Below are 11,837 nucleotides of genomic sequence, written 5' to 3' on the forward strand. Positions count from 1 at the left end.
CTGAACTTCAGTGAACCCTCCAAATAGTGAAATGTGTTCAATACGGGTGCTTATCAATTCCACAATGCAATGTCTACCCGGCCAATCCCCATGCTCGGACCAAGACTATCCTTCTCCTGTCTCTAATTTCTGAAACGGTTCGTTCAGACAAGTTTCAGAGACAAAGACTGATCAAACTCCCGTCGTGGCGCGCAATCTGCTTATCAGTATATCGTGATTTGACACAGACATGCATCCCCAACTAGGGGACACCATCAAACGAGTGTACAAGCAAAACTATGTTTACGAGAAAATCCTTCTACGGTTCAAGGGCGCTTCCGGCACACACTCCCACGCCACCCTATGTATCGTACGCGGCGCCAATGACATGGTTCTTCATGCCCATCGGAAGCACAGACCCCTCCGATACCAGTCCCGAATCGGACATCCCAAGCTTTGAAAACTGCTGCACGCAATAGTCCCTCACGTTGAGATGCGCCGAATCCTTCTTCCCCGAAATACCTGTACCCTTGCCGATGTCATAAATTGTCTCGTTGGACAAAACAGCCAGCGGGGGCAAACCGGTCATTCCAACGGCAAGCATGTTGAATAGAATATCCTCGCAGTTCAAATTCTCGTCTACAATTTTCGTAAGTCGCTTTGGTAGAAACAAATTGTATGCCATGAGAATGGACCGATGGGAAAACATCCCCTTCGTTAGGACAATGTTATACCCTGGGGATACGTCTGTGGAATAGGTCCCGGGGGTGGGATGCCATACTCTAGGATAAAAGCCGACCAGTCTCGACGGGTTCTGCTTCCACACTTCAAACGCCATTCGAAACGCAGGCTCTGGCAAAAAGATATCATCATCGCAAATGTAGACGCAATTTGATGACAGTTGTGACGACAAATACCGATTGTTCAATGAGTCATCCTTCGGAAACAAAAACATGACTTTCTTGTGCGGCGCCTTCTCGTGGGCCTTTTTCGCGTTTTGCCACACGACATAAACCTCCTTGACAAAATCCAATTTCGCATACCAAACCGACAACTCTCGCCAGCTCTTCCTATCATAGGTGGACAGCAGCACGGATACGCCGCCGTCCTCCCCCTCAGAATCATAATAGTGGTTCACAGAGCCGTCCCATCCTCCTTCATGCACTGGCCCCCTCATATGGCATGCCGCCGTTGGCACATCCTTCGCCATTTTGCACCATTCAACCATCGCCCTAATCGGAATATGCCCCCGCCCCTTGGCTTGCCAGAAGTTCCACGGTTTCGCATCACCCGAATAGTGTATAATCTTGGCGCCTTTGAACGCATCCCCGGACGCGGTGTGGAACGTGTTGTACTGCGTTGGCAGTGGAGTCCATGCATCGAAGCTGACAAGCGCGTTCAAAGCACCTTGATCGCCAATATTGTAGCTTCCCGCATGCGCGTAGTTTTGGACGATAAGACTATGCACGTAGCTGCTCGGCTCGATAACCATGACTCCCGTGTTGTAGTTCATGCCGACGGGGTCCTTGACGGCGGAGAAACCGGGGTAGTCAAAAAGCTCTGCGACATTGCGGCGCACAATGGTGTCGGCGTCTAAGAATACGATCTTCGACCACTCTGACAGACCCCAGAGCTGCAGTTTCAAAAACCGACACGGCTTGTTAATACTCATGCGATCCGTTGTCGAGTTGAACGGATACCGCAGGCTTTCGGTCTCGACGGCGCGCGCGTTTTTCATGGATTTCAAGCGTTTCAGGGAAGGGGCCGAGACAGACGGGGGGATGATAACGAGGAGGGGCTCCTTGTGGTGGGCGATGCGGAGGGAGTTGCCCAGCGCTTCGATTGCCGGAAGAGTCTCATCGTCGCAGAGGAGAGTCGCGAAGGCTATGGCCGATGGATTGGCGGAGTTCTGGAGAGCCTCAGCGCAGACACTGAGCGTGAACAGGAAGACGATGGGAGCAGGCGAGATGTGACGCATGATGGAGAGGCGCGGGGGGCAGAGGTGAGGGGGCAATAAGCTCGAACTGCGTGGCTCTGTGTTTGAGTCATCGCGATGACAGAGGAGTGTGGGACGAGGCGGCCCGCAGGTCAAGGTGCGAGGTGCTCCACGCGAGGAACTTGCACGCGGGCCGGCGGTTTCCCGGACCTAGAAGCTCTTGCCACTTTCCTGCAAGGCAAGAGCTTGAACAAGACAGACGTTGTAAGGGCTCCGTCAGACGGACTGGAAGTGCCAGATAATTTGATTTTTTCTCGCTGTATTCCCGAATTCAGATGCGACCCCATTGCCATTATCCCGCATCTCGCAATGAAGGGTGCCGCCTGGGCGAGCATTCCCCCGCCTTTGATTCCATCCACCCGCTTCATCCTCAGGAAACAAGCCGGCCATTGCTCCGAGATGGACGCTTCGAAAACATGATCCCACCGCATCCCAAACTGGCGCTCGTACTCGCCATCTTGGCAACCCTCGTGCTCACCTCCACCGCCCAACCCCCTCGCCCGGCACTGACAAAGCAAGCCTTTCGCCAGCTCCTCAACTACGCCTCCTTCCAACCAAGTCCGACCCCATCCGCCACGTCTTCTCCTTCTCCTATCTTTCATCCCCTCATCTTCATCCCCGGTTTCCAAGGCACCCTCCTCTCCCACCGCTCGCGTCCTCTCTTCCTCGCCCCCGTTACACCGTCTACCTACACTCAGCTGTACACGATCTTACGCACCATCCCCTTCCTCTCCCCTCTCTCTGTAGAATATCCTTCATCCACTTGCGCTCCTTCCCCACATTCGCATATCGGCCACTGCCATCCGCTCCCTGCGCGCGGCCCGGTGCATGCGCTTTTCACGTATCTACGAGCGAACGGTATGGCTTATGTCAGTGCAGTTGGCTATGACTGGCGCCATGATACATCCACCATACTGTCGGAAGCTTCTTTCACAGATCGGCTAGTGCGGAAAGTGGAAGAAGCGGGCCGGCCTGTTATCATCGCGGCACACGGGTACGGCTGCCCCCTAGCGGCCGCGTTTATGAATGCCCGCGATGAGTCCTGGAAGAAGAGGCACGTATTGCATTTTTTGTGCGCTGGGGCCCCGTTGCTTGCTTCTACTGCTGCTAGACAGGCGATCGCCAGGGGCGACGGGATGCTGATGACTGGCATGGCGCACCGGTATGTAGATGCGGCGGCAAACGTCAGAGAAGAGGGGAGGCTGGACTTTCGCGCGATGGAGTTTGAGCTCGGGTTAAGGCGGGGCAGGAGGAGAGACCATTTGCCAGTGGTTCTGGGCGTGTGGGATAGGAAGGAGGGCGGCACAGTATCCCGGGAGGAGAGAGTCAAGCTGGCGGAGAGGTTCACGGCGCTGAGGGAGATGAGCGCGGGCGTGACAGCAGAAAGGCCTGGGGTTAGGGTTACGTGCGTGGTAGGGGATAGAGAGGGGGATGGGGAGGGGGATGGGATGGTGGAGAGGAAGAGTGCAGAGGCGTGTGGAGACTGGGAAGGGGCCCGTGTAGAGAGGGTAGGCGCAGGGCATTTTAATCTTACGAGGATGGTGGGCGAGGTGGTGTTGAGAATCTTGAAGGGAATCGAGTCGAATGGAATCTCCTAATGCCGGGGATTGAAGAGAGGGAGATCAGCAGTTCTGCAGTCATGAGGAAAGTTGTTGTCAAGACCGGTCTTGTAGACTATGGGTACAGCGAATGAGAGGTCCGCGTGGACTTCGCTTGCAACTGACGTGGATGCAGAGACGAAGGAGCGACGTGTGTATTGGCGGCGGGTTGGTCACAGATTCAGGGTGAATCAGTTGGATGGCTCTGCGGTCCAGGCTTGCAGCCAGGATCACAGCTTTCTTGTCAGAATATGATCCGCTGTTGCAATCCATCCCATGTCCTCGTAAGCGTTGGGCTGCCGCCATTAATTTGTCGTTCTTTCATCTTATAAGCCCACCTCGCGGCACATTCTCAAATCATCGATAGGAGTTTTCTGTGTGTAGATCGAATGCAACTATATTGCAGAAATTTCGAAGTGGCTCGAACAGACTAACTAAAACCATGTACAAGAAAGCGCCCCCACAGTTCTGTCAATTTGGAACACATAATGACACTGCAGTAAATGACTGGAAACATGCTATGGCTCTGTCCTCATTCGTCCGACCATTGCTATGGTGACCAACTCTTACGCTGGGGTATCAAAATCTTCATGGCACGCCCTCTATTTTCGTGTCGTAGACTTGAAGATCATCAAGTACAGTACACGTACCACAATCTCCTGGCGACCTTCTGTAGAACAAAGTTTTTTTATGCTTCGTACATGTTTGTCTTTGAGGGGCAACTTCTGTTTGAAGCTCCCTTGAGGCTCTACCATGAGGCATCGTCCATATATGTTAGGGAATCAAGCCCATGCAAAGCTTTATATTTTCATTTTGCTTTCCGAAGATGTTTCATCCTAAAAAAACGCAACACTACTTCCTTCCCTTCTCCCGATGCACGTCTCCTCTTCTGTGATTGCATCAAGCATCGGCTTTTTTTGGAGTGGGTTTGTCCGGCTAAAACCGATACACGTGCACAGTAGACGGCTCCCCACCATCCATCAAGTCTGCGCTTCACTTCGTTTGTCTTGAGTATGGGGCATGGGAAGGATATGACAAGAAAATACAGACATATAATGTGCTTGTTTCAGGAGCCGAGAATGTTTTTGTTCCGTAAGTCAATACTTTTATCAGTGATACTGTAGTTGCCAAGTGATTCCTGCTTTTAATTTGAAGTCGGTCAAGAGAGGCATGTTTACCTTCCATCTTGCTTCTGAAATTTTCAGCAACACTTGTGAAAAGCGACTTTCAGTTTCATCATGGAATTAGAAAGAAATGCTATATCTTTTTTTTTAGTTGTCTTTCTTTAGAGCAAGCAACTGGGATATTTAGTTGAACAATGTTACCAGTAGATAGCAGACAAGTAAGCTGTCTTTTGATGGGAACCTGTAGCCGGATGTTTAAATAACAATCGTAGTCACGATTTCTCAACAGCGCAGAGGCATCTCAGTGCAGTGGTTTGACGGCTGGGTCAATAATAACCACTGCCCCCGGGTTCGTGGGTTCGATTCTTAGTGGCATGTATCGTGAAGAGCGGCGTTTAAATGCAGGTATATTTCAACTACCTTGCATCGCATGTGTGCGAAATGCCGCCTGGGGATCGGACGCCACTCCCGGGGATGCTCTTTTGTTACTTTTTGGCTTCATCTTGCGATGCTCTCTTGGTCTGTACGCGGCCCGGATATGCCATTAAGATGGTGTATTGTTTGCTATTATGTATTGCTGATACAAGTTACTTGTTTTCGAGAAAGAAAGAAAGCTTGTGTACGAGGTTGACCTTTTTCGCTGTGCTTTTTTACATATGAAGCAATACAGAAATTTGCTTCTTTTGTTAACCTGCTCGTGAAGATCGACGTATACGGTGATAAATGTGTCCAGGAAGTCCTTCCTGGGCTCAATTTGTAGGAAGTGTTGACAGATATTCCAAATGATCCAACGTGCTTTGAGCTATCATGAGAAGCACTAAAGAATATGCGGTGGAAAGCCACTGCACTAGTTTATGCATACGATTAGATGCGTACGTTTTTGAATAGCATCTTTCTCAACCTTCGTCTAGACAAACGTGGTCTTTAACTGCTTTTCTGAACTGTACACACTGTACAGTACCGACACTGTTGCGAGATTACTGAGATCTCTTTCTCGAGAAAAAGTGCATTGCTGCATACATTGCTGGTTAGTGAGCCGATTTTTTGTGCTGAGGTGAGAGCCCGTCCCAACACAGCATATCACATCAGTGGCAATCGCGCAGAGCCTCCTGATTGGTTGCTGCTGATACAAATATTAACATGGCAGTCTTAGTAAGAGGTAGTAAGCGCCCTTTCTCCTGGAGTGTAAGCCTCACAGAAAGGCAATTTCATTGGACAACAAATAGATTGAGACAACTCAAAAGCAAGCGACCACAGTAAAAACGGTCTCAAACGCGCTGAACAGAGTCAGTAAAATGCCCAGCGGAAAGTGGGGATGATCTCCCCAACATCACGCTATCATCCGTGCATCAAACCGTCTCCCGTCTAGCACCACCTTTTGTCGACTCCACCTCCATATTATCTCCAGCACTCCTGGATGCCATATCCCCCTTCACACCCTTTTTCAACCGAATATCGCTGGCGCATATCCCACCTCATGAATAGAGACGAAATCACGTTCTTATCTGTAACTTCAATTTATACCGATGAGGAGTTTCCGGCGCATTCCGAATGCCTCGTCCCATCTTCGCCAAATTGTTGCGACTTATTCAGTGTAAAATTCAGAAAAACATTGAGATGGGTCAAAGGTCAAAGAGAACAACCGTCATGCCAGATATGCGCCTCGGAATCACCCTACGCCTACTAGCTGGAGCAGATATGTGGGACCTCATATCAAGCTACCACGTGAGGAAATCTACTATCCACAGGATTTTTGAGGACACTGTAAGTGTGCTAAATGTGGTCCTCCGGCTTCCTGGACTGCCAAAAAACAAGAGGAGATCTCTATACATCATCAATCGCTTTCAAAACCTCTAGAAAAACACTTAGTCCGTTGGACGGGTGTGTCGGGGCTCTAGATGGTCTTGCAGTTAAAATCACTAAACCAAAGGAGGAAGAAAACCCCGCGTCGTACTACAACAGAAAAGGGTTTTACGCCGTTTGTGTGCAAGCTATGGTGGACTCCAATTATTTTTTTCTGACACACTCCTGTCCCTGCGTGGGTTCGACTCATGACTCGCTCAGTCATGAGACCTCATGTTTAGGAAGATATCTCCAGGAAGGCCGTTTGTGCGAAGAATTTTGGATAGCCGCTGATGAAGCATATTTGTTCACTGAAACTGTCATAACACCTGTATCAAGCTCTCAGGTTACAGAGACAGAAGATGCGTTCAATTTCTACCACTTGTCACTACGAATACACGTAGAGCAGGCCTTTGGGGTTTTAGTAGCCAAATGGGGCATTTTGCAAAGGCCCTTGCGTTTCGCAGTACGGAAGTCATCACGAATTGGGTGCACTGCCATGAAGATACACAATTTCGTTGTCGATGAAGGCGGTTCGAGGCGAGAAGGTATGACAGCAGTGGAGTTTAGACACGTTTACACAGAAAGCTTGGGGTGGCACAGACAAATGACGCGGTCAGCAAACACAGGAAGGGAAACAGGACGAAGAATGGCGGGTTCGAGAAAACGTGACAGTCTCATAGATCTGGTAAAGACAAAACGATTGGAACGACCTCCTGTACGCCAACGCCACAAATAAATATTCGTCCCCCTCTACAAGTAGTGCTGCAATTGGATTATTCGAAATGGTTGACGTGCGAAGCTATAAAAGGTCATGACCTTCTAGACAAGGTGGGGCGCTGGTGATACTGAGGAAGGGACACGAACAGAAATGGAACGAGGTACGCAAGGAGAAAAGTTGAAAGATGGGAATGGAGTGGAAAAGGGGAAGCTGGGATTGACTAAGGTGAGATGGAGCTGTAGTTCAGGACGGGGAGCTGAGACTGTGAGGATGGCGAGGGAAGCAAGAAGCTGCAGTTGGTGAGGGAGCCAGGATGGTGGAGATGGTGAGAGAGAACTAAAGCCGAAGATGGGAAGGGAGGGACGACTCTGGGGATGGTCAGGGAGAAAGAGAGCTGAGAATGGTGAGAGAGGGGGGAGACAACAGTTGGTGAGGGAGATAAGAAGCTGCTTTTAATGAGGGAGATGGCAAGCGGAGTATGGAACTGGAGGGACGACTCTGGGGACGTTCCGAGAGAAAGAGAGCTGCAGATAAAAAGGGAAGCAGGAAGTGGCGGTTTTGAAGGAGAGGGGAGGCTGAGAATGGTGAGGGAGGGGGGAGCTGCAGTTGGTGAGGGAGGTAAGAAGCTGCGTTTTTTGAGGGTGATGGCAAGCTGAGGGTGGGAAGGGAGGGACCACTCTGGGGATGTGAAGAGAGTTAGGAAGCTGGTGCTAGTGAGGTAGAGAGAGACAGAGAAAGAGAGAGAGACAGAGAAAGAGAGACAGACGGAGAGACAGAGAGACGGAGTAAGTGAGATATGGGAATGGTGGGAGAGGAAGAGAAAGGAGGAGTTTGCAAGTGGGGACGCACGAGTGGATGTTGATGATCATTCGATTTGTTGCTACAGTAGTGTGAAAGACCCACTCTATTTGTACATTTTTTTACATCTCATTGTTTGTGCTGACCTTCTGCTTTAATGTAATTAGCCTAAAATATATATCTTAAGGTCTTAAATATAAAGGGGGGTTGCTGGTGTTGTCGGACAGTGACAAAAAAATCGGACATGCAAAATATTTTGAAAAATATCTCCGACACGGGCCAAGGAGCACCGCCGCGCGTAACGGCGCCAGATAGTGCACCGTATATCAGAACGACGTGGTTGAAATTAAAGAAAAAATATCTCAATCGATTGCTTACGGCTTTCTACGTATAAGTGTGCAACAACCCAAAAATACAAAATAGGCGGACTTTTCTATTTTTTATTTATTTGCTTGGATGTCCGATCTTAGTGCTCGGTTGAGGTGCAAAAGTGTCCGCGCGCTTCAATATCACTCCTCTTCTGTGTCCGTGGTTGTTTTCGCCAAGTCCCAGTGGACGACAGGCTGAGAGTGTCCCCGTCGCAAAACATAAAAAATGGTGATTGCTTGACAATTACAAGTACTTTTTCCTTTTAATATTGAGGTTTTTGTCCGACGTCTCCGGCACCCCCCCTCTATACTATCAATGTCTTTCACGTGGGCACCTCGCAGTGACCAATTATATGGCCTAACTTGATATCGGAAAGAAAGGCATGGTTATGTTGGGACGGGCTCTGAGTGGCGCACACATGTATAGACGTCATTACAGTATGACGTGCTGATGAATTCGCGGATGCTTTTTCTGAAGAAAACATAGCTGTGTAAGCGGGACTGAATTCAAGACGCTTCGCAGTACAACAAACCGCCTACGTCCTTTACAGTGCCCACGCAACTCGCAACCCACAAGTGAACTCTGCGGACATGTGCGGCGCACTCCCAGACTGCTCGTAACTGAGAAACGCACCGGGCCTCCCGCTGGGCCAACTCTCATGGTCCTTACGTCCCAAGCCAGCAGGGCCGCCTCTCTCACCAGCACACGCACCGTACCCTTGGGACTGTTCCCGCTTTGGTCCTCCGCAGCGATCCCGTCGCCACATGTGTGCCACCAACCCTCAACAACTGTTGCAACAACTGCGGGCCCCTCTACGCCCTCTGTGCATGGGCACTTCGTCTCGGTACCCAACGCACCAAAAATAACAACCGTCGGCCCTAACCGGTGCACTCGCGTCTTGTCCGCGCAGCTCCACGCGCACTCCCCTACGAGGACCAGGCACGAACGTGGCGCACCCAATCCCCACCAAACTGATCGCTCCCTCGGCCCTCCTCACGTGGACACGTTTTCAGTACCTCCAGTTATGCCGCACACCAGAAACCTTTACGTGTACACTGGCTCATATATGGTGCCATCTGATCAGCCGCAACCTGCTGCATGCGGGACGAAGAAGCCCCAATCCATAACGTGGAGGGTCATCGCTGCGAACGCACGCATGCATTTCCAACCAGCACGTGCAGCCGGGTTCGTCGTCCTCCAAGACGTAAAGCCTGCGGATTAGCGCCGCCCGGCGATACCACCCGTGCAGTATAAAAGCCGGCCATGCCCCTGCGAACCTTTGACGTACCGCACCATTCGTCTGCACCTGCCCAACAACTATGCACACCCCCTTCACAATGAGCGTTCGGGCTCTCTTCCCCGTCCTCCTCCTCCTGCTCCTGGGGAGAACGCAGGCCATGAGCAACCCGCGGTTCTTCGCTGCCAGATGCCTCGCGCTCGGGAAGCGGTGCACCGCCGCTCTAGAGCGGAAGTCTGGGTTGTGCGCTGCCGCGACGCGCCCATGGCGGCAGGAGTTTGAGTGCTTTGAGCTGGCGTGTGAATGGTGTGCGCTGCCCGGGCGCGCGACCAAGTCTCCGTGCTCCGTGGGGCGCGTGCCCAGAATCTGTGAGTACGTGCAACGGAGGAGCGAGCGCGAGAAGCGTCGTATGGCTATGGAATCAATGGAGGCAGAGCCGAGCATGGCCGCCGAGCCGAGCATGGGGCCTGGCATGGGGGCCGAGCCCAGCTTGGATGCGATGCCGGGCATGATGTCTGGCCCGAGCATGGATGCCACGCCGAGCATGATGGCTGTGGCGAGCATGGATGCGATGCCGAGCATGACGCCCGAGCCCAGCATGGATACGATGCCGAGCGCAATGGCCGAGCCCAGCATGGGAGCTGCGCCGGGCATGATGGCGGAGCCCAGCATGAGTGCGGCGGCCAGCATGGTTGGCGAGCCGAGCATGGGCCCGTGCGCATACCGCGGAGTAGACCGGGTAACAATTGGGATGGGGACTCTCCCTCCGCGCGACGGATGGACGCCAGTATCACGGGGCGGTATGGATGGGCTCGTGTGGGAGGCGGGTGGTGGCGGAGGCATTGTGCGCGGCGGGAGTCGCGGGGTGTACTGTTTCGACATCCGTCTGGAGACGGCAGGTGACTATTACCTGACGGCCGTGACCGCCGCGGAGGAGCGGACTGAGCACAACGACTGGTGGATGAACTCGGATTTGGGCTTCCGTCTGCTGCGCGGGAGTGAAACCATGACCGTGGCGCCGGGCAAGTGGACCAAGGGCTATCAGAACAAGGGCGCCTTCGAGATTCATAACAGAATCTCTAGCGTCGACGGTACTCCGCATTCCTTCCTCGTGCCGGATGTGGACGGGCAGGTTGAAGTGTGCGTGGCAGCGCGCAGCACTAGGTTTGAAGCTTACAAAGTGGTGTTGGCCAAGTGCGTTGGCGGGTGCACCCCGAGCGACATGGCCGGCAAGCTCGGCCTGAGGACGCTGACAATGTGCACGTGAGCGGTGTGTGGATGGGAAGGTGCGGATCAGGTGAAAATAGCAATCTTTACGAAGTACGATCATACACGTATACTGTACATGGAAAGCAGTTTGGGAATGTTAAGGTGGAGGAGTGCCGCAAATAATGCCGCATTACAGAGTGGCGGCTAGAGTATCTAGCACGATGTGCACAGCAATTCAATTGGCTGGGCGAATCGCCTGACAAACTTTACGACTGTAGCCACCGTTGCCGCCGGACCTTTCGCCCCCTCCTTCGCGCGGGGCCTCGCGCGAGCGGGACTCAACCAGCCCAGTCGGCCGCCGCACGCGGCCGTTCGCGCCTCCTGCGTCGCGACCGCGTTCTCTTGCGTCGCGACCGCGTCCTCTGTCAGCGAGCGCCTGCCACGTCGCGCGCGCGCACCCGCTCGCGCTCGCGTGCACGTACCTCGTGCGCGCCGTCCCATTGGCGGCACGGTCGCCGCAGCCCAACGTGGCACGCGCGCCGCCGCCGACGTGTCCACGCGACCGTCGTGACGTCAGGGTCGCGCGTCAACGCCGCGGAGAGCCGACCCCGCTGCCCGCCGCGCGCGCGCGCCGCACCGCCGCTCCGCCGCTCCGCCCTGGACTGTACGCACAAACCCGCGCGACGTGAATTTCGCGTCCGCCAAGCGGGCCCCGCTCGCCACGTAGAGGTGCGCGCGCCGGAAACACTGCGCGGCACAGCGCGCGCGTTCGGGGAGCTCGTTGGGGGTTTTCGGGAGACCACACGTAAAGGAACCGGTACGGGGCTGGGCGCGATGCACAGTAGGTAATGGAAAGGAAGGAAGAATTAATGGGTGTGCCCAGGAGGGGCGTAGGGCTAGGGACAGGTGTGGTAAAATTCCACACCGCGACCCCCCGGTGGGAGATGAGAACCGTCGAGACGGG

The 11,837-nt window shown here is 53.1% G+C and overlaps 2 protein-coding genes; one reads left to right on the plus strand and one right to left on the minus strand.

Annotated features, from left to right (window-relative positions):
- Positions 1-340: 340 nt before the first annotated feature.
- CHC_T00008916001 (glycosyl transferase, families GT8 + GT64) lies at positions 341-1,957 on the minus strand. The gene has a single exon (XM_005716122.1). The coding sequence runs from the start codon at positions 1,955-1,957 to the stop codon at positions 341-343; it is 1,617 nt and encodes a 538-aa protein (XP_005716179.1).
- Positions 1,958-2,835: 878 nt separating this feature from the next.
- CHC_T00009171001 (acyltransferase) lies at positions 2,836-3,941 on the plus strand. XM_005716123.1 is given in 2 exon segments: positions 2,836-3,573; positions 3,574-3,941. The coding sequence occupies 1 exon segment, from the start codon at positions 2,836-2,838 to the stop codon at positions 3,571-3,573; it is 738 nt and encodes a 245-aa protein (XP_005716180.1). The 3' UTR covers positions 3,574-3,941.
- Positions 3,942-11,837: the final 7,896 nt, after the last annotated feature.

Source organism: Chondrus crispus, genomic scaffold (assembly GCF_000350225.1).
Source record: "Chondrus crispus Stackhouse genomic scaffold, scaffold_240, whole genome shotgun sequence".
Classification (NCBI taxonomy): domain Eukaryota; phylum Rhodophyta; class Florideophyceae; order Gigartinales; family Gigartinaceae; genus Chondrus; species Chondrus crispus.